This window comes from Anolis sagrei, chromosome 4, assembly GCF_037176765.1.
Source record: "Anolis sagrei isolate rAnoSag1 chromosome 4, rAnoSag1.mat, whole genome shotgun sequence".
In the NCBI taxonomy this organism is placed as follows: domain Eukaryota; kingdom Metazoa; phylum Chordata; class Lepidosauria; order Squamata; family Dactyloidae; genus Anolis; species Anolis sagrei.
Genome location: NC_090024.1, coordinates 36,516,045 through 36,539,638, shown reverse-complemented (window position 1 = coordinate 36,539,638; position 23,594 = coordinate 36,516,045). Strand labels below are relative to the sequence as shown.

General features: G+C 41.6%; 1 protein-coding gene across 2 annotated transcripts in view; it reads right to left on the bottom strand.

The window, feature by feature from the left end:
- Positions 1 to 6,972, bottom strand: part of MMP16 (matrix metallopeptidase 16) — a 205,380-nt gene extending 198,408 nt beyond the window's left edge. For both annotated transcript variants that reach the window (XM_067467371.1, XM_060775571.2), the window contains exon 1: positions 6,234 to 6,972. In XM_067467371.1, coding sequence (XP_067323472.1) covers positions 6,234 to 6,371 — 138 coding nt within the window. In that variant the 5' untranslated portion in view covers positions 6,372 to 6,972. The remainder of the gene's footprint in view (positions 1 to 6,233) is intronic.
- Positions 6,973 to 23,594: the final 16,622 nt, after the last annotated feature.

Genomic DNA, 23,594 nt, shown 5'->3' with positions numbered 1-23,594 from the left:
AATTGCTGTAGGACTCTTGGTTTTCTTTGTAGCAAAAGACTAAGGAAGCTGGTCCTCTGGAATCTGAAGCTACCAATGAAACTGTACCTCATGCTACTCCACCTACGTTCAGGCTCTATTGGCAGAACAAATTCAAACAAAATATACAGAGATGACTCACCAACAGTATTAGTTACTGAACCAAATAAATCAAAATATAGGATATAAAAGACAAGCAAAACACCATAGCCAAGATTCTTTAAATCTTGGGTGTTGTGTGCCTTCAAGTTATCTGTCAACTTATGGCAACCTAATGAATTTCGTAGGATTTTCTCAGAAATAGTTTTGCTATTTCCTTCCTCTGAAATATACCCTACAATGCCTGATATTCTTTTTTGGTCTCCCATCCACATACTAAACAGAGCTGACCTTGCTTAGTTTCCCATATTAAAAGAGATCAGATGTTTTTAAGGTATTACATCCTACACATTTAGCACACCATAAGTCTATGCCAGCAGTTGTGTTTCTCACAGTTCACAACAGGTGTCAAGGCCTTGAGCTGTGAAACGGTCAGATAGCTCGCCCACCACATCAAAAGTGTGAGAGAAAAATGTGTAATCACTTGCAGAATGGTTGTAATGGGGAACACTTACACATTCTTGGAGAACACTTACAAATTTCTTTACTGTACACAGCCCACAATTTGACATACAAAACAGATGCTCTGTTTGTTACAAAGTCAACAGATCTATGCATGCAAATGAACAAGAATAATTAATGCTCTTATATAAATAGGGCAGCATTTATGGGTATGTGAGTTCGCATGAAGATTAATAGTACTTGTTGTAATACAAGATCATGGTCAAGGCCAAGACTGCCAAGGATGACCCACAGTGGTGTTCAAGAATTGTATTAAATAGAGTTCATACTGATTCCTCTAGCTCATTCTGATACTGATAACAGTACAGAAGTGTGACAATATACATTGCAGTGACACCCATAGCCATATCACTGCTAAAAAGACTCAATAATTGCTTTATGTTCCTAAATACTAACATTTTAAATGATCCCATTTGGTTAGACTTGCACCCAAGGCTTACAAAAAAAAAAACCCTGCTGAAACTAATAAAGATACGTATTATACAGAAAGAGAGAACAGAGTTGAAATCAGAGCTTCTGGCATTATAAAGCACCATGTTACCTAAATACGTCAAATACATTGTTGGCTTACAGTATTAAGAGTGTTGAATTCTAGCCAACTGTGTCATATTGGCAGCAAACTGAACTTTCACCATGTTCCTCCACCCAATCTTTAGGGACCTCCCCCCCCCCCCCAAATCTGGCCAAAGTAACCTCACCCTGATTATGAGGATCATGATAATCTTTATAGCATTCATAGGAGGTTGGGGGCTGCCAAGATGAAGAAAGGCCAAGAAAACCTATTTGCATTAAGTCCTTCTGCAGTACAATGTTGGATGGAACCAAAGAAGCAGAAGGAAGACTAACAATACAGTATGATCAAATCACATGAATGAAACATCCCTTTATTACAGCAATGTAAGTTTGCAGAATTATATATTGACCAAAAAACACAGTTACAAAATGTATGAACTGTTAACACCTATTATTTTAGTATTTCAGATTTAAAAACTGCAAAAATAATTCTAACCAATCTCAAACAGTGGATATACTAACAGTTTAAGACCTATTGCCCAGACCATCAGAAATGTTTGTTCAACAGCCAGCTCACTGAACACTGGTGTACAGTGCACTTGCATGCACATTCACTCGCATTTCTGGCTTTATTTAAATTACTCCTGGAACAGAATTTGCTGCACTCAAGAAAGGATGGCTTTGTACTGATTTATTGTCTTGTATAAGTATTTTATGGGTCTGATGCTGACACAGAGAAATCCATGGCAGGGTGTCACCATAATGCTGCCAAGCCCTTAGCCTCATATTGCCTCTGCATTGTGGTCACGGCTGCTCCATTTTACAACAAATGGCACTTGAAAAGCTCTTAGCCATACTCAAAAGATAAATGGAAATTAATTTTCCTTCAGCCTGGAAGCAGAGACCATGCTGATTGCAATGAGGCAGAGGATGATAAGCAGGACATCATCGTTTGCTTTAGCTGAGCAACAAGGAGATTATCCAAGGACCAAAAAATATTCCAACCACCTGGTCCCCAAGCAACTATATTTAGCATCAGTGCCTAGAGGCTTGAAATATCTTTCTAGCTCCAGACTACCTTATGTTCTGTAGATGACCACATAAGAAGAGCCTTCCCCAAATCAGTGCTCTGAAGAAATGATGGACTACAATTCCCATCCAAACCAGGCAGTATGGTGTGTGCTCTGGATTATGTTAGCTGCTGTTGAATTCCCCTGGAGGACACCAGATTTGGAAAGCTCTTAGATTTCATTTCACTTTTGTAGGTATGTACCTGATGCTCTGGTATCAGAATGAATCAAGTACTATAAATAACACCAATTCATGTAGGATCAAATCCACCATGGTGGTGGCCATGTTCATGATTTGACAACATACTCTGTGCTTGGAGAAAACACCAAATGCCCCCTTCTTTGACTTTTCTTCCTTGATAAACTTTTTCTCCCTATACCTCCGCTTAGTTTAAGTTGATTTTTTTTCTCTTTCCCCTTTTGTTTCTGCTGCTACTGGCCTCTTGCTAGATTCCCAACAGACTACAGCTATCCTTTCACTCCTCATCTCCTAGCACCATCTGCTGCTGGCCCGCTTCCTGTAAAGCAGGCTGCTGGCACAACAATTTGCAGTGACAGGAGGCAAATGCTTCCCTCCTGAGCCGGAACGACTTCCTTACTCCCTCAACAGTAGTATTGCCTGAACAAGACACTGTTGGGTAGATTTTAGTCCTTAGTGCTTTCGAATGCTTCCCACAAGAACAATGGAAGAGTGCAAACACATATAAGGGAGAAAGTTTCCAAGAGGCAGAATGAGCCTAGCAGACTTGGCACTTGTAGTTTACTTTTCCATCACAATATCTTAGTCTCTTCTCATTTCAGAAGCTAAGAAGGGAGAAGCCTGGTTAATACTTGGATGGAAAACCAGAAATCTGCACATAAGGTTAGATAAAAAGGCTATGTAAACACCAGCAGTCAGAGTTGACAAGTCTGAGCTAGATGAAACAATTCTTTGACTCAGCATAATAGGGCTCCCAAGACTGTGATCAGAGGTCAAAATATAATTGGTATTTAGAATGTGTGTTTCTTCCAGCAAGCTTTTAGCCTAGGTTTTTTTGGCAGAGGTTTAAAACTAGGCAGGGGAAGGAGAAAGGAGGACACAGACAGCAAAGATGGCATGGCCATATATGTCAAATAAACCAAAATTGTACAGATTTAGCAACAGAGTTAAGTGACCAGTTTGAAGAAGTCAGTGAAATCTCATACATGATTAAATATCCTCTGCAGCAACAGGAAAGAAATGATATTGTGGAAGGTTTTTTTTATCAAAACCAAGGGAGGGTGCATCTTGTGTGACGATCTTGCGAACTAAAGGAATGAGAAGCTGGTGTGAAAGAAACTATCAGGTGTGCATAAATAAGAGATACCTTGGGGACTGGGGTCAGCGGATGGAGTTGCTGGAGTGTGAGTGAAATAGGATGCTGGTGGTTGAAGCATGAGAGTTATGACAGATGGGTGGTATCTCTGAACATCTGTAACAGGTAACAGTACCAGATCTCATCTGGAAGCTAAGCAGTCAGTTCTGGTTACTACTTGGATGAGAGACTGCTAACAAATACCAGGTGCTGTCGGGTCTTTTTCAGAGGAAGGAACTAGCAAAAACACCTCTGAGTCTTCCTTGCCTGAAAAAAACTCTGAAATTCATGGGGTCACCAGAAGTTGACAGGCAACTTGAGCTACATTCATACACATTAGGAGGGGTAAGCGAGCAAGATGAAAGTGTGGTTTTTGTGCAAAGAAGAGAACAAAAAGGAGAAACTAGAGCAAATGAGATGTTATGCATATATACAAATGCACGCATGTAACCACAAGATGCATTAACGCAAGCATACAAATAAGGAGAGAGAATTCCACCACACTTGTATGACCCTTCAGAATGATGAAAGAAGTCAGTAATCAGAGAAAACCTCCAATATCTTCAGCTCTATACTAAGAGGGATGCTCTAGTCCAACTCTGATCTGGAAGTAAATCCTACTGAACTGCACAGGGCTTACTTCTGAGTGAGCCATGCACAGGATTTGTTTGTCAAACCCAACAGAAAGTACTGTATGACCAAGTGAAAGGATCTTGAGCAGGGTTTTGAAAGACTGGTGATGAAGGCCAAGGAGATCTTATCAGAGAGTGCACCCCTACATGCATTTAAACTAGCTGCACAAAGTTCCTCCCCACTTGGTAACTTTTTCTTCCTTTTTGGGGCTGCTGGAGGGACATGCAACTAACAAAGCCCCCAGGAATATCTTTTGGCTTCTTCCTCTCAATTAATAAGGGACGGGTTAGTTGTAGGATATCCTGATTGTCTTAAGTCAGCCTGAGGTGAATCCTTTGCATGGTGCCCACAGACCTTTGCAAACACTTCCAAGGGTAGGGACCTTCCACCTGTAGGGGATACTTTTCTCACACATCCCTCACCTACCAACCCCTATGTGCCAGAGGGCACCATCTGGGCACAATGAAAGCATTTCCTGGCCCAGCATTGGAGTTAATGGGATCCTGGAGATGAGGAGCTGGAAACTCTGAGCTGTAGGAAGCCCAAGCACCCTGGCAGTTGCATGGTACCCACCAACCTCTTGCAAACTTTTCCATGGGTAGGGACCTTCCACCTGTAAGAGAGGTTCTTCTCATAAACATACACCCCTCACTCCTATGTACCAGAGGGCACCATCTGGGCACAATGGCAGCATTTCCTGGACCAGCATTGGTGTTAATGGGATTGTGGAGATGAAGAGAAGGAAACTGCTTTAATTAACTGTTTAATTACTATTTAAAATATTTTTAATGTATTGCTGATTGTTTTTATGATGCCGGCATCCGATGATGCTTCTCACCCCTGAGTCCCACCTCAGGGGTGAGAAGGGTGGGGTAAAAGTATAGGAAATAATAAATAATAATAACTCTGAGCTGCGAGAAGCCCTTGCACTTGTCATGCACTCTCCATCACACTATCTTGAGCTCTTCTCGTGTGGGAAACTAAGAAGGAGCAAACTTGAGGTGGCAAACTAGGGATGTGCAAGTCGGATTCATTCAAAATGCAACCTAAAACTCAAATAAGACTCAAGAGATTGAGGTCAGAGTTAGGCCAGAAGGTGTACACATACAGGCTCAGGGTGCCTTTATGCTGTAGAATGAATTCAGTTAGACACTACTGCCATGGCTCAATGCTATGGAATCATGGGAGTTTAGCCTGAAGAAGAGAAGGCTAAGAGGAGACATGATAGCCATGTATAAATATGTGAGAGGAAGTCATAGGGAGGAGGAAGCAAGCTTGTTTTCTGCTGCCCTGGAGACTAGGATGCAGAACAATGGCTTCAAACTTCAAGCAAGGAGATTCCATCAGAACATTAAGAAGAACTTCCTGACTGTGAGAGCTGTTCAGCAGTGGAACTCTCTGCCCTGGAGTGTGGTGGAGGCTCCTTCTTTGGAAGCTTTTAAACAGAGGCTGGATGGCCATCTATGGGGGTGCTTTGAATGCAATTTTTCTGCTTCTTGGCAAGGGGTTGGATGGGATGGTCCATGAGGTCTTTTCCAACTCTATGATTCTATGAGTTGTAGTTTGGTAAAGCACCAGCACTCTTTGGCAGAGGAGTCTAAAGTCCTTGTAAGCCCTACAGTCTATGATTTCATAGCACTGAACCGTAGTAGTGTCAAACTTCATGCATTCAGGCATGGGGAAACTTGGGCCCTCCAGGAGTTTTGGACTTCACATCCCAACATTCCTAACAGCCCAGGAGCCTAAGCGGTTGAGGGGGGAAAGGAAGGGGCCTGAGGCTATTAGGGATGCTGGGAGTTGGAGCCCAAAACTCCTGGAGGGCCCAAGTTTCCCCATACCTGGTGTAGATGCCCCTTAAATTGTGCTTTCCTCTTCCATCAGTCCTATATTGCCAAGCTTTGTTTGGCAGAGGAAGGGTAACTGCCTTCTCTCTCTCCAAAGCACTTGCCCGCCAAGCGAATGCAAGGGATCACCGACCCTGGGGTAATGTTATGAAAGCGGGGTCCGGCGCGCACCCCCCAGCCCCACACCTGAGCTTGCTTACCTCTACATTGAAATACTGCTCGGCTCTGCACCCGGCGGCGGCGGCACATAAAATCCAAAGCAAGGCTTGCAAGACGGAGACTCGGGACTGATGCGCGAAATCCCCCCGGCTTGCAGTGCGGAAGGCGCGTAAGCTCATAGTGAACGGCGGGCTTCCAGGCGAAAGGAGACCGAGAAGGCGCCGCGGGCTTCCCTCCCTCCCTCGCTCGCTCTCTCTCTCCCTCTCCTTCTTTCTTTCCCTTCGTCGATGTCTTTTTGTTCCTCCTCTTTTCCTTCCTCTCCTTTGGAAAAACAGCCAAACAACAACAGAGCCCGCAGAGAGAGAGAGAGAGAAAGAAGGAGGAGGAGGTGGGATGTCTCCAGGGAAAGCGGATCGAGGCAGGTTCAACGACAGCTGGGGAAGGAAAGGGAGGAAGAAGAGGAGGAGGAGGAGGAAGAAGAGGAGGAGGAGGAAGAGAGGGAGCGACACTTCACTCCTCAATGTTGCGGCGGAGGCAACATTGAGCAGGGTCAGCTCTTCCTTCTCTTCCACATCCTTCGTCGCGATGCCTCCTCCTCCTGCGCTCGGCCACCAAGACTGCCGCCTCCGAGAGTGGCTCTCCTCCTCCTCCTCCTCTTCTTCTTCCTCCTCCTCCTCCTTCCTTCCTTCCTCCCGCTGGCCAAGGCCTCGCCTGCCCGGCCTCCCGCTCGACTCCGCTCTCCAGCCTGCGCTGATGCTGCTCGCCTCCCCTCCGCTATACAGCGCTCAGACCTCATCTGCATAACCCCGCCCCCTTTCCATGTACATCCCTTCAAAGAGCCCTCGGATCTCATCTGCATAACCCCGCCTCCTTTCCATATACATCCCTACAAAGAGCCCTCAGCTCTCATCTGCATAATCCCGCCCCTCCTGTGTGCATCGCTTCAGAAAGCCCTCAGCTCTCATCTGCATAACCCCGCCCCCTCCTGTGTGCATCGCTTCAGAAAGCCCTCAGCTCTCATCTGCATAATCCCGCCCCTCCTGTGTGCATTCCTTCAAAGAGCCCTAGGCTGTCATCTGCATAACCCCGCCCCCTCCTGTGTGCATCGCTTCAGAAAGACCTCACCTCTCATCTGCATAATCCCGCCCCTGCCCCTCCAATGTGCATCCCTTCAAAGAGCCCTCGGCTTCATCTGCATAACCCCGCCCCTCCTCTGTGCATCGCTTCAAAGAACCCTCGGTTCTCATCTGCATAACCCCGCCCCCTCGCTCCCCCTCTTCCCAGGCATCTCTTCCAAGAGCCCCCTCCCCAAGGCTCCGCCCTGAACCTCGAGGAAAGAGAGGAAGAGGAAAGAAGGGAGGAAAGAGAGGAAGGAGGGAGGGGCGGTTAATGTATTGTCGAAGGCTTTCATGGCCGGAATCACTGGGTTGTTGCAGGTTTTTCGGGCTATATGGCCATGTTCTAGAAGCATTCTCTCCTGACGTTTCGCCTGCATCTGTGGCAAGCATCTTCAACGGTTGTGAGGTTTGCTGGAAACTAGGAAATTGGGTTTGCTGGTTGTGAGGCTTGCTGGAAACTCAATTTTCCTAGTTTCCAACAGACCTCACAACCTCTGAGGATGCCTGCCATAGATGCAGGCGAAATGTCAGGAGAGAATGCTTCTGGAACATGGCCATACAGCCCGGAAAAACCTACAACAACCCGGAGGGGTGGTTGTTACTGCTGCGGGGGCTCTGTTTTGTTTATGCTCCAAAGACTGGGCAAGTTTCTCACCTCCCCACAAATAGGGAGGAAAGAAGAGGGAAGGTAAGAGAGATGCTGTTCCCCTCTCCTGGAAAAAAAACCAAAACCCGCCTCTCCAAATAAAGGCAACAGTGAGAGGGATGGGGGGGGGGGGGCTCTAGAAAACAGGCACAGGGCGCAGCAGGAGCAAACCTTTCCAACGTTATTAAACACATGCAGTAAATTTGGTGAATTGCATGGGATAGACCACATCAGCTCAAGTTTCTTAGATAGGGCTATACTGGTTTTCTATGGGTAACTTGTAGATGACATATGTTCTCTGTGGCACAAAAAAGTAGAGCTGATGGGGGGAAACTGGTGCCATTTTTGGAATTGGCAGGTCAAATATAGCCAGAAACAGGACTAACATTTGAGGCACCAAAGTGTATGTTTGCCAGTGTTGTAGAGCTTGTAGTTGAAAATATCTGTTTCACAATAGATTTCATTCACACAGGTAAAATGCAGTAATAATAATAATGTATGGGTTTTTAATAATTTTGGAGCCCTCGGTGGCGCAGTGGATTAAACCCCTGTGCCGGCAGGACTGAAGACCGACAGGTGGCAGGTTCGAATCGGGGGAGAGGCGGATGAGCTCCCTCAATCAGCTCCAGCTCCTCTTGTGAGGACATGAGAGAAGCCTCCCACAAGGATGATAATAACATCAAAATCGTCCAGGGGTCCCCTGGGCAACGTCCTTGCAGACGGCCAATTCTCTCACACCAGAAGTGACTTGCAGTTTCTCAGATTGCTCCTGACACGACAAAAAAAAAATCCTTAATGTGTTTCAGCAGATATTTTTTTTGTATTTTATGATGTCTTCAGTTGTTGTTATTTTGTCTATTAAATTTAATTAGGTTGTGTTATACTGTCAAATGTGTTTATTTTGATGCAAATGTCTGTATGGTTTCTTTCCACCACTGAATGTGTGCCTTACATGTTGGAAACCGCTCTGCATCCCTTTGAGGTGATAGAGTGGTATACAAATAAAGTGTTGTTGCTGTTGTTGTTACAGTAGCAATAACATTTTTTACAAAACGTAAAGGTAAGGGTTATTGCTCAAAGGCAATTGACTACCTGATAGAGCAGAGGTCCTCAAACTAAGGCCCAGGGGCCGGATGCAGTCCTCCAAGGTAATTTACCTGGCCCTCTCTCTGGGTCGACCAAAGTATGAAACTATTTGAAAGCACAGAACAACAACAACAATCCTATCTCATCAGCCAAAAGCAGGCCCACACTTTCCATTGAAATACTAATAAGTTTATATTTGTTAAAATTGTTCTTGATTTTAATTATTGTATTGTTTTTAAATGTTTTTTGCACTACAAATAAGATATTTGCAGTGTGCATAGGAATTCATTCATATTTTTTTCGAGTTATAATCCGGCCCGCCAACAGTTTGAGGGACTGTGACCTGGCCCTCTGTTTAAAAGGTTTGTGGACCCCTGTGAAAGAGGCACAGGATCCTACAGTTGGAAGAGACCCTGAGCCCCCCCCCCCCATATGCAGAACATGCAAACAAAGCACTCCCAGAAGATGGCCATCCAGCCTTTGTCGAAAAACCTCCAGAAGAAGGCAGCATATCCCACTGTGAACAGCTCTGACCCTCAGGAAGTTCTTCCTAATATGTTTAACCGGAATCTCTTAATATGCAATTTGAATCCATTTCTCCCTGTCTTATAAGCTAGGGAAGCAAGAAACATGCTTGGCCCCTCCTTAATGTGACATCCTTTCAAATGTGTTGTCAAAGCTTTCATGGCCAGATTCACTGGGTTGTGGGAGTTTTCCAGACTGTATGGCTATGTTCCAGAAGCATTATCTCCTGATGTTTCACACACATCTGTGGCAGGCATCCTCAGAGTCTGAGAAGTCACAACCTCTGAGGTTGCTTGCCATAGATGTGAGCGAAACATCAGGAGATAATCCTTTTGAAACATGGCCATACAGCCCGGAAAACTCACAGCAAAATATCCTTTCAAATATTTAACCATGGCTCTCATGCCCCCTATCAGCTTTCTTTTCTCCAATATCAAGAGCTATTGACAAGCTGGAAGGTGTGCAGAGGAGGGCGACAGAAATGATCAAAGGTCTGGAGCCCATGCCCTATGAGGAACAGCTGAAAGAGCTGGGTATGTTTAGCCTGCAGAAGAGATGTTTGAGAGGAAACCTGATAGCCATGTATAAATATGTGAAAGAAAGAAAAAGCAGGCTTGTTTTCTGCTGCCCTGGAAACTAGGACTTGGAGCAATGGGTTCAAATTACGGGAAAGGAGATTCCATCTAAGCATTAGAAAGAACTTCCTGACCGTAAGTGCTTTTCAACAGTTGAACTCTCTGCCTCAGAATGTGGTGGAGGCTTTTAAACAGATGTTGGATGGCCATCTGTCAGGGATATTTTGATTGTGCTTTTCCTGCATAGCAAGGGGTTGGACTAGATGAGCCACATGGTCTCTTCTAACTCTATGATTCTAAGCTATACAGAAACCACCTTGAGTCACCGAAACTGCCTTAATTTGCCGACAGGCTGAGAAAGGTGGTATAAATACAGTAAATAAATAAACTTTTCAAGCCAATCCTCATAGTGCTTGGCTTCCACACCTTTGAGTATTTTGGTCACACTTTTCTGAGCACCTTCCATCTTGTCAATATCATGAATTGTGATGCCCAGAACTGGACACGGCATATTTCCAAGGGTTTTGTGTGTGTGTGTGTCAAGAGTGACTTGAGAAACTGCAAGTCGCTTCTGGTATGAGATAATTGGCCATCTGTAACAATGTTGCTCAGGGGACGCCCAAATGTTTTTACCATCCTATGGGAGGCTTTTTTCATGTCCCCACATGAGAAGCTGGAGCTGACAGACAGGAGCTCAGCCCACTCCCTGTATTCGAACTGCTGATCTTTCAGTCAGCAATCCCGTTGGCACAAGGGTTTAACCCATTTCACCACAGGGGGCTCCAAGGTGAGGCCAAAGCAGAATAGAGTGGGATTATGACTTTCCTTTGTCTCTAGACACTATGCTCTTATTACTGCAGCTGAGAATAACATTGGCATTAGAGTTTGGCCAGTCCACCAATTACCGATCTGCCTAACTGCTGCATTGTCAGGCCCATATTTTGCGAGCTTCTTTGTGAGAACCCTAATATATACAGCATAAAAATAAACAACAAACTATATTAACATATATATTATATTAAAAACAATAAAAATAACAGGGAGTCAAACAGGACTTGGCTTCCATCCCCTACTCTGCTGATGGTATCATTTGCATCCTAAAACTACTTGCTCTATACAAACATATTATTATTATTATTATTATTATTATTATTATTAGACAAGCTAGGTAACATATGTAAAATTCTATTTAATATGATTTCTACTGTTCTTCATACATTATAGTATGATCTGCTCCAGTTTTTACGCATTACAAGCCTCTCCACCACCATCATAATGGTACGTAAATGCTGGATTATTACCATTTGTACAAAATCTAACAAAATTGTCAATAAAAAAGTAGGGACATTTAAAAATAATGTAAAGGTATAAAACACAGACCTCTGTTTTGCTGGTCTTGGAGAAAGCTGTCAATTCAGAGTTGACATCTACAACTCCCAGCTGGAACTGAAGGGAAGGGAAGAGGCTGATAAGAAGACCATCAAGGAACCTTTCAATTTTGGATGAAAATGGTGAGGTCTTTGTATCTCAGGAAAAAGATTGGGGCCTTGGCATCGAGGAATCCCACAGGATTTGCCTCTGAGTAAACATGAGTACAAGGCTGCAGGCAAGGCGTTGAGTGAACAAGTTCCTTGAGTTTAAAAAAAGAGACTTAAATTAAGGTTTCGAAAGGATGCGATGATTCAGGTTGTCCACTGGGATTTCTAAAAAGAAGCAATGGGTTAAAAAAAACTAACGTCTAGAAGGAAAAAAGGAAAAAACCCTCCTCTGTAGCAATGGAGAAAACTGGAGTGTGCTGTAAAATAACCTTCCTTGGAAGTCTATGAGGTAAAATTGTATGGGTGGATACTACATATGCTAGCTTGTTTAGTACTGTAAATTGATCATATCACCACATTTGCGAACTCCTTCCAGTTGTACTGCTCTGCCCATTAGTTATACATTAAGTGGTAAATGTGCAAAGGTCCTTTTCACATGTTGCTGTTATGTGTATGTTGGGAAAACAGGCATGGCTTATTGACGGGGCTCCACTCATTAGCATTGATCATGTGATTGTTTTTCTTGCACAAATCCCTAGAAGTATTGGGATATAATGGCTCAAATATCAAACTTGAATATGGATGATTCAAGTTCAGATCTTCATAGAGCTACAAAAATTCACTGGGTGACCTTGTGCCAGTTCCTGTCTTCCCGTTTGCCCTGACTCCAGAGGATTGTTTTGAGGATAGAGAGGAAGATCATTATAGAGGTTGAGCATCCCTTATTCAGAATCTAAAATTATCCATGTATGTGAATGAGAAAATTTATTTATCATATCAGAAGCGAATTGGGGGTACAGTTATAATGTATAATAACTGTAATCCACAAACAAAGTTAGACTTGGCATTATTCTAAATGTCCGTTGACCAGAAGCTGGCCACCTGGAGTGGTTTTTCCAAGCTCAATTCTGAAACAATATTCTGTTTGACAGGCTAAATTTGGAATGGAAAGCTACAATTGCTTGTTTGTTTATACAAGGAACTGCTTTGGGCAAAACTGCCAGTTTCATTACCTCCCACATTTGGAATTTTTTTTGAACCTCAAGTTCCTTCTACTAAATCGATGAAGAAATACAATTGGGTATTTTAGAAAGTTCTTATCCAGAAAGAAATCCAGTAAAATTCTTCTCTTGTCCTACTAGGCATGTACCATCTTGTGCATTCATTCCATGTTTTCTGGAATAGCCCATCCAATGGTACTATCTTATGAGTTGACTGACAATGTGGATGCACATTGCTGATTCTTTTTAAGAGGTAAACCTTAGTTGATATGGAGTGATAGAACTGTGAATTTCCCCTGTTGATAGGTAGCACTCACCTAACTGCTGGGACATGCTGTTCCCTGCGTTTGGGTATATAATGCATAAAGCATTTAAAGACCAATATTTGCTTTCTAGTAAATATCACTTGTGTTTATGAAACAGTGAATTTTAGAACACACCATTCGACTGACAAATACAGAAAGAATCCAAAAGCATGGCAATCTTGTCTTAGAATGATTGACAATGAATCTCAAAATGTCCCCATTAAGTAAGATAGAGAAAATTCTGAGTCCAGATTGATAAAATGGGTCAAATAGGGTTAGGTAAATTAAAACTGTGAATAAAATTATCATCATCACTTACATTTTGTGAACTGCAAAGATACAATACATTTAGCAAAAAAAAAAGTCTCCAGATCAAGTATACATTCTAGTATACATATAAAAGTAAAGGTAAGGGTTTCCCTTGACATTAAGTCTAGTCGTGTCTGAATCTGGGGGTTGGTGCTCATCTCCATCTCTAAGCATAAATGCCTCTTAGGTTATGTGGCCAGCCTGACTGCATGGAGCACCGTTACCTTCCCGACTGAATGGTACCTATTGATCTACTCACATTTGCATGTTTTTGAACTGCTAGGTTGGCAGAAGCCAGTGCTAACAATGGGAGCTCACCTCACCCATGGATTCAAACCGCTGACCTTCCAATCAGCAAGTTCTGCAGCTTAGTGATTCAACTTGCTGTGCCATTATGGCCCTAAGTATACATATTGTACATATCTATATCTGTTATACATTTTAAGAAAAAAATTATAAGACATTTTGGAGCAGACTTAATCTCATTGGAGCTTCTCCCCTACAGATTTTATATAGTCCCTTAGTCCTTCTCTCTGTCCCTTAAGTCGTAAAGGAAAATGGCACAGGCGATGTGGCTTGCCAGTACATGCGTGGAATTATACTTTTGATTTAATCCAAAGTGTTATCCTCTTAACCAAGAAAGAAAAAAGGGAAAGAAAGCCAGTCTGGATATACCCTTTTTTTGCAGCAAGTTATTCAGTTTCCTTGATGTTACCTGTGGCCACAAGCAACAAAGTAATATGTCAGAAGCGCAAGTGTTTCAGTTTTATTGACCCATCTGGAGAAAACAATCTGCTCTTCATAGTTTATATCTGTAGGATCTGGTGATGGAGGCCTCAAAGTCTGTGTAACCTTTTTCCTTTACATGTGTTTAGCCGACTGCTCTTTTCCCTACCAAGCTATTTTGTTGCCATGGTGATCAAAAAATATTTCTGTTACGCTCAATTCACACACCAGTCAGTCCCACTTATTATTTCAAAGGTGATAAAATGGAGGTTGGTGATCTCGGAACCTTGCAAGAAGAAGAGCTTATTTTAAAAATATTTTTCCTCAACACATTTCTGCTTGTTCTCTTTCTCGATTAAACAAACAAAGGCTCTGATGACATCACCATCTTAAATGTATATGTTTGACCTATATAAAGCTATGGAATTGTTAGGATTTTCCACACTAGAGGGAGATATACATTTGTTATATTCCTAGTCTTTCTCATTAGTATTTACTACTATTCATGCTGAGTCTTGAGTGGTTTGCACTGGTTTACTTTAAGTGAAAAGAACACTTATATTGCATAAATACTACGGTTCTTAAATCTTCTCATGGAAAAGAACTTTCATGGGATCAAATCTTCATGGGATCAGAGAACCTTTAAAAAAGCAAAGGAAAAAAAAAATTAACCCCTTTCTAGATAAATGTACCTAAACACAATCTCCAAAACAACAAGAATACAGAGAGCAAGAGAGAGAGAGATTTCTACATAGCTTATGGATCCCATAAAGCAGTGGTTCTCAACCTTCCTAATGCCACGACCCCTTAATACAGTTTCTCACATTTTGGTGATCCCCTCAACCATAAAATTCTTTTTGTTGTTATTTCATAACTGTAATTTTTCTACTGTTATGATTTGAAATAGAAATATCTGATATGCAAAATGTATTTTCATTCACTGGACCAAATTTGGCACAAATATCCGATACACCCAAATTTGAATACTGGTGGGGTTGGAGGAGCATTGATTTTGTCATTTGGGAGTTGTAGTTGCTGGGATTTGTAGTTCACCTACAATCAAAGAGCATTCTGAAATCCACCAATGATTGAATTGAACTAAACTTGGCACACAGAACTCCTATGACCATCAGAAAATATTGGGTTTGGTGGGGCATTGACCTTGAGTTTTGGAGTTGTAGTTCACCTACCTCCAGAAAGCACCGAGGCCTCAAACAATGATGGATCTGGAACAAACATGGCACAAATACTCAATATGCTCAAATGTAAACACTGGTGGAGTTTGGGAAAAATAGACTTGACATTTGGGAGTTATAATTGCTAGGATTTATAGTTCAACTACAGTCAAAGAGCATTCTGAATCTGAACCCCATCAATGATAGAACTGGGCCAAACTTTCCACACAGAACCCCTGTGACCAACAAAAAATACTGTGTTTTCTGATGGTGTTTAGCGACCCCTCTGACACCCCCTCGTGACCCTCCCAGGGGTCCCGACCCCCAGGTTGAGAAACACTGCGATAAAGCCTAGCTATGGACCATCTAGGGACCATGAAATATAGGATGAGCTCCCAACATAGTGAATGCACTACTCATTTGCAATTAGAATTAAGTAGCTCATTTCATAAAATTGTTTTAAAAAGCCTGGACTTTTTATAGGTGTGAAGGCTAAGACTGCAGCTACTTTGACAGCATAGCTAGGATTGTTTGCGTAAATGTGTACGAAGGTCTGCTTCAGAAATAATGTCCAGACCACCTGTAGTTTATGATTCTACAAATACTCAATGTGCAGGGAAATTTAAAGAATGTAGGTCAGTCTGGTGGAACTGCAATGCAACAGGAAAATGAGGAGGAAAACAATATTCAGGACCAACAATGAACAACCGTGCAACCTGCCTAGACTAAGTGATCCATGTAGGTTCTAGCTACTGCCATTGTGACTAAAAGCTAGAAGAAAAGATACTGCATACTGCTTCTGCTTGCATTCTTAGAAGAGCAGGAAAAAGGTAAGCTGTTTCAGCCACATTTGATTTTCCTAGTGCAGATTTTAAAATCATTGCACAATGTTGTTGTTTATTTGTTCAGTCACTTCCAGCTCTTTGTGACTCCCTGTCGGCCATCACCACCCCCAGTTCCTTCAGAGTCAAGCCAGTCACTTCAAGGATACCATCCATCCATCTTGCCCTTGGTCAGCCCCCTCTTCCTTTTTCCTTCCATTTTCCCCAGCATCATTGTTTTCTCTGAGCTTTCCTGTCTTCTCATCATTGCACAATCCTATGGTCCATTTGCTAGAAGGGCAAATAGGTAAACTGCTAGAAAAATTAATTAACATATAGATAGAAATGTCAAGCTAGGAGCTATTGAGAAAATACTAGGTAGATATGAAGGTGTTTTAAAGCCTTCAACTCCCAGAAATCCTAACAGCTGGTAAACTGGCTGGGATTTGTAGCAGTTGTAGCCAAAACACCGGGGAATCCACAGGCCGAGAACCACTGTTTTAAGTGGTCAAGCAGCAAGGAGAACACAGTGGTCAGAAAGAAGGAGGTCACAAACTGCTTAGGGGCCAGCTACAGTAAAACTTGCTGACCAGAAAGTTTCAAGTTTGAGGCCATGGGTCAGGGTGAGCTCCCTCTGTTAGGCCTAGCTTCTGCCAACCTAGCGGGATCAAAAACATGCAATGTGAGTACATCAATAGGTACCCTCAGTAAAAGGCGCCCATGCAACCATGCTGGCAACATGACCAGGAAGTGTCTACAGACAACAGACTCCTCGGCATGGAAAATGAAACAAGAGCACCTCCCCATGGCCAAAGTTGAGCATCACTTCCAGATGCCGGAGATGGAAAGGGAAACCTTTGCCTTTGTTTGTGTAGTGTATGTCGTTGTTCACTATATACAAGGCATTGAATGTTTGCCTATATATGTGTATACTGTAATCTGTTCTGAGTCCCTTTGGGGAGACAGAACGGAATATAAATAAAGTGTGTTGTTGTTGTTGTTGTTGTTGTTAGAAATTGGAAAATTTGCTCTTTTTTCCTCTCAACATCACTAGTAAATATTAAATGTGTAGAAGTAATCAGAAGGCCAATAAAGGTTTTGCAACCTTACAATGTTTCACCATATCCATTCAGATCATAAATATGCAGCACACTTTCTGGTTCGAGGTCATTGTACACTTCCAGTTCCTCATAACCATCTTCTTCCTCTTCAGAAATCAGTGTTCTTTTATTCATTTCAAGTCGCAGATGAGAGACCCATTACTGGAATATTTCTTTCAAGCTGTTTGCTAAACAAGTCAATTTTGGGAAGGGAGAGGAAGGGCGGGATTGCTTTGGAAAGTACATTAAAAGCATTTATACTCTCTTTGCATGGTAGGCTTTCTTTGGTGCACTGGAACTATAACTGGCTATCTAGAAGAGTTAAATGCTCAAAAATGTGACCAGGGAACTGAGATGGGATTTACAGTGTAAAATAGAAGGGAAAAGTGCTAATGGAATGGTGAGTCAGATGTGAGAGGCAAGGTCATGGAAGCAGCAATGCTGATAACAAATGCCAAGTGACAGTATAGCAGCTCATTTAGGACAGGGTAAGATGATGCTATTCTGAGAAAACTAGGATGAGGTAACAGAAGTGGCTAAAATTTAAAAATCAGTATGATGCAATTTCAGGGCAAACAGGTTGTAAGATCTCTCAGAAGAAATACTCTCAAGTGCCATGTTACTCCAAAAGGGTATTTCAGGGAAATGTTGATGTAAATGCCATGAATCAGAGAAAGAGAGGGAAACAGTGACAGGAATGGTATATTAGTCATGCTTTCTGTGTCTTCATTTGACAATATGTCGTGTGTTATTCTTTCTTGTCTTATTCTTATTCAGCTTTATTTAGGGATACCAAAATTCTTTGGAAACATAGATCACTAAGGGAACATGGTTTTTCCAAATGATATGTAAAGCTGCATTGCTGTGAGTTTTCAGGACTGTTATGGTCATGTTCCAGAAACATTCTCTCCTGACGTTTCACCCACGTCTATGGCAGTCATCCTCAGAGGTTGTGAGGTCTGTTGGAAAACCTTGTAAAGCCAAATGATCTGTACTTCCTCTTCAAATTAATGGCAGCACTGCTTATTCACCACTGAGTGTATATTTGTTTCTCATGTTCATATATATCATAAAAACGGATGTTCTGTTGTGCCTTTGATTAGGCAGTTCCAAAGAATTGGCCATTTAATACCTAAGTTCTGGCACTTTAGCATGGCCCTCCACTCTACAATCCTGACATTATAAAGTCCAAGGACATTACTCTCCCATCCCTGCCACTGAATTTTGTAATTTCTCTTAGCTCTATCTAGGAATTTTGCACAAACGAGGCAGCCTCTGAACTCAGCAATTTTATTGCTCCCATGGTACTGTTTTCATGATGTGTTATGTTTTATTGTGCTATGTTTCTATTTGGTTTGGCTTTGTTTTGATTTTATTGCATTTATTTAACTCTATGTTCTCTGGGCTTGTCCCTTTGTAACACTACTACACAATATCCCAGAGTACTTGTATCAGCACAAACAGTCCCTTTGTAAGCCACTCCGAGCCCCTTTGGGGAGATTGAGGTGGGGTATAAAAATAAAGTAGTTATTATTATTATTATTATTATTATTATTATTATTTATCACGTCTTCTAAAAAGCTCACGGTAGCATGTATTGGTGTTATTCTGTTTTATTATAATGTCTCACCAGGTAAATCATGTCTCACCAGGTGAATTGTTTTCAGAATCATGCTTGAGCTTCATGGGTGAATCTGAAATTGTAGATAACTGCAGAAATAACTTTGCCCTTCCTCAACCTTTTTGATTTAGGAATTTTAAAATTGCTAAATTCCACAGGCACTGTACAGGAATGAAAAGAGTCTCAGGATACTTTAAAGTCTAGCAAATGTATTATGGCTTAAAGTTTTGTGGACTAAACCCCCTAGATCAGATCCAGAAACACAGCTATAGAATATACACATTGTATCAGAGTAGATAAGACTGTTTTCCTGAGTTGGGGAAAGAAAACCCTCCAAGCACACTTTTACAACCCCTGAAGCCTCTGGCAGATCTCCAAAGCCCCTAAAAACCCCTTAATTTTAATTTTGCTGACTTTTTTTTGGGGGGGGGGATCTTTTTGCTTGAAAAAAAGAGTCTAGAGGTGAAGAACACCATGTGTAAAACAGAAGTTTAACTACATCAAATCCCCCAAGCTTCCTGCTCATCTCTGTATTTGCCTGCTTGGGGTCAGAAGTTTGCAACTGGATGCAATATCATTTTTGGTGCTCAAAAAGGCACTAATACAGATTGTGGGGCAGGGGAAATGAATATTACTCCTTAGCTCACACATAATTACCCAGCCTTGTTGTAAACCATGAAGTTAGAGAGCAATGACTGGGAGAAAGTAGTTAGCAAAAGACATGTTATAGTGTCCATTCACAGAATGGTTATTACTCTTTAAAGCATTCATATTTAAGCACAAACAGTAAAACACTGGGTAAGCCCAACACTGCATTTTTAAAGCATTTTGATTCAAACTGCTGGGGACAGAACTGAACCTTTGGATGAACTGCAATGCAAAGGTCTCTTGTTATATTCTGCCTGTTAAGTTTCTTTGCTCCAGAATGGCTGCTTTAAGGTCACTGAAGTGTATTTTGAGAGGTTGAAATAGTCTCCCACATTTTGAATGATCTGAGTCTGTGTGACATACCTCCTGTTTTTCCAAGCTTCATAAATGAAACACTCATAGGTCACGTCTAACAAAACACAGGGCCAAATATAACTATTCAAAATGTTCTTGCTGTCAGTACCTTTTCCAAATATTTAGTTGGAATATCTTTCCTTGCCATTTGAATTCATTGGTTCATGACCTAGTCTCTGCAGCAGCAGAAAACAAGCTTGCTCTGTACTCTACATGACATCACTTCAAATATTTAAAGATGGCTTTCATATCAATTCTCAGTCCTTTTCTCTCTAAATTTAATACACCCAGCTCTGTAAGTCATTTCTCATAGGACTTTATTTGCAGATCTTTATCCAGCTTAGGGCACCTCTATTCTGACACTATAATACCGCTTAGGACCAGTTTGGGAGGAACTGGTTTCACTGCATGGGTGATTTGACTGACAGGTTTGGAACTGGTTTGAGGCCATGCACCATGTAGTCTTAAATGTGTGATGCAGTGCACATTGGTGGTGTGGGTTTTGTGCCATCTTGAAGCCTCATGATAGTGTCAGTTCAGATGGGGCCCTAGCTTGCCAAATTCATTTTGAACTATTGTGCCCAGAAGTGGACAAACAATTCCAGGTGAGGTTTAATCAAAATAGAGTAAAATATTATTTTTGTTTCCCATGATCTGGACACTATATACCTACACATACTAGACAGAGCTGCACAGACATTTTTGGCCCATGCACAACACTGTTCAGTCATACTTAGCATGTTGTCTAGATCCTTTTCACATATACTGCTGTCTAGAAAGATGTTGCCCATCCTATATTTGTCCATTGCCTATTTAGTACTACCTTACTTGTTTACATCAATTTTGTTAGTTTGTGCCCAGCTCTCTAATCTCTTAACATCATTTGGAATTCTTATGCCCACTAGGGTATTAGTTATTCCTCCTATTTTGGTGTCATCTACTCTAGTCCATCATTCAATTTACATATAAAGATACTGAATAAAATGGGGACTCCCCCCAACACATCATTTTCACACATCAGGAGTACTCTGCAGAGGGGTCTGCACTGCCAGCAGGCCCCTTGGGTAAGATTTTTTGGTAGAAATGGGGGACTGGGGGGTTGATGTCATCCACTGAGGGAAAGCCCAGGATTTGGGGTGGGAGTGGGGACACAAACCCAGGAGGAATGGGTTAAAATAATCCACTTCCTCCTGGGTTCCTGCTCTGTCCTGAAAGACCCAAATACTTTTGGGATTTGATCAGTGAACTACTTACAAATCCACCAAACAGTAATATTATATATTTACATTTCACATTTGATACTCCCAGAAACACCTTAGCAAGTGAGAGTCCAAAAGTGACAGGCTAAAACCCAGAACCTCAATCCATGGCTGATACCAAATAAGGGACTCCCTCCTGGGCACACAGAAGACTGGGCAACTTGGAAGGTGCTGAACACACTGTGCTCTGACACTAAGAAATGCAGAGCCAACCTTAAGAAATGGGGCCACAAAGTGGAGTCCATGACATATGAGTGTGGAGAAGACCAAACCACAGACCACCAATTACAATGCAGCCTGAGCCTTGACACATGCACACTGGAGGACCTCCTTATAGCAACACCAGAGGCACTCCAAATGGCTAGCTACTGGTCAAAGGACATTTAATATAATGGCAAGTTTTTAAACTTTGTGTTTTCTCAAATACATCACAACTTTACGCTTGGTCCACTCTTGATACAATAAATAAATAAATAAATAAATAAATAAATAAATAAATACAAATATGACATCTCATGTGTGGAAAACCATCACTGGATCTGGGCACCTTTAATTTCTGTCACTCATAAAATATTTCAAATTCCAATAAAAAATCAATCTGAAGCACATGTTTTGCTCCTTATCACTAAAACAATTACAGCAACTTCGACATATCAACTCATTTGGAAAACTTAAACCAAGCATTTAAAACTCAGCAAAATATGAAGAATATCTGGGGATAGCTGCATTTGATTTATGCACACAACAGAAGCATTCAAGTGACAATTACACACTCAGTTTAATTGAATGGTTTGAGACTTATGAAATCTCATTAGTTTTGCTCAGCTGCTGCATCACTACAGAGTTGATTTTGAACTCCTGCTCTAATATATTTCTACCTTCATGTATATTGTGTTGTGATCATAGAGATGCAGGGTTGTTTTTAAAAAAAGAGCCCATGAAACGACAAAGAGAAGGGCAATTTATTTAATGTAGTGAACTGTATACTTTGAGGATTCAAATCATTCTTTATTTCAGAGAGAAAATATATAGTACAACTGTATATAGATAAACCCACTAGAGGGCAATAACATTGCTAATCTCATGGACAGTTGTACTCTTTCTGCTGTGAAATACAGGCAAAGCAGCTCCCCTTGCCCTTTTGCAGGTTAGTTTATTTCTAACATTTATGAGTTACTGCTTGCAGGCACCCAAGACGACTGACAACATTAAAGCAAAGTAGATTAATATTAGCTCAAGTACAATAAATCTAGTTTCAGAATGAATATAAATACAACCAGTTTGGAAACTGCAGAGGAAAAAAATGCCAAATTCTTCTTGTGTTCTTGGCTCAATTGTACAGAAGTGAAATACATAATCTACAGATAGTATGGCCTAGAAAGCCTTTGGTGTTCATTATTGCTAGGGACTACTTTTATATCAGGGAGGTTAGTCCTAATGGAGGATGATTGTGTTTTGTGAACTACTTTGCTTTCACTCCTTACCTCTTATGTGATCACCTTGCTGCTAAAATTTATTCTTCTGCCCACCTCCATGCTAAAAGGCACAAGGATGTTTTCAACAGAGCAATATCAGCTTGGAAAGGGGAAATATATCTTCATTCTTGTGGTATCTTTCTTCATTCTATTTGGATGTAGTTAACTAGTTGAGGCAGATTGCGAATGAGGATGTGTATCCAGATAAGTATGTGGATAAGCAAAAACCATCCTACTCAGAGCTCAGTAAAATTATTGGACTATATCTCCCAAAATGTCTCAGCTAGCTTGGAGTATGGACATGCTTACTCTGGGATTCTGATTGTTGTAGTCCAAACTCAATCCTACTAAAAGCAGAGCACCACGTAGGGAAAATAGTCAAATGTCCATCCAAATGCAGATAATCAAGCACTTGGAACTACTTTCATAGGGAAAGAATTTTTGATTCCCATCCCCTTTCTGATTCATGCTGTCAGGTTGTTGCTGTTGTTGTTGTTGTTGTTGTTGTTGTTGTTGTTGTGTCCTCAGGTAATTTCTGACTCATGGCAACCCTATCAGATTGGTTCAGATAGGGTTTGCCTTTGCTCTGAAGGAGAGTGACTTGCTCAAGGTCACCCACTGGGTTTCCATAGCCAACTGGGATTCAAAAACAAGAGTCATGGTTGAACATACAAATTACTAAACTACACTGATTCTTCCTGCCAGAATGCAAGGTTCAAAATGTGTAAGCATGGAGGATCTTCAAGGAATGTTTCAACCTTCTGAGATCAGGCCTATAAGTAATATTATTCCAGGTTTCATGCAAGCGAGGAGGGAAATATCTGAGTGAAAAGACCATTGTTAAGTTATAGCGGGCAGCAGTCATGTTCTGGAGCAACCAACAAGGGTCAGATGAGACAAAACAGTTTGGAAGAGATATATTTTGGAGATTACACTGCCCAATATGACTAGAGTGCTTTCAGATATGTAGTTTAAAAGTAATTTTTCCAATGTCCAGGATATGCATTCAAAGCAAGCAGTAAATGTGAGAAGGGAGTAAGAATTAGACACAGTTCTTAGATGTGTGTCAGGATGGAATAGAAATGTGGAAGAACTGTGTGCTCAGTTTAGTATGATACTA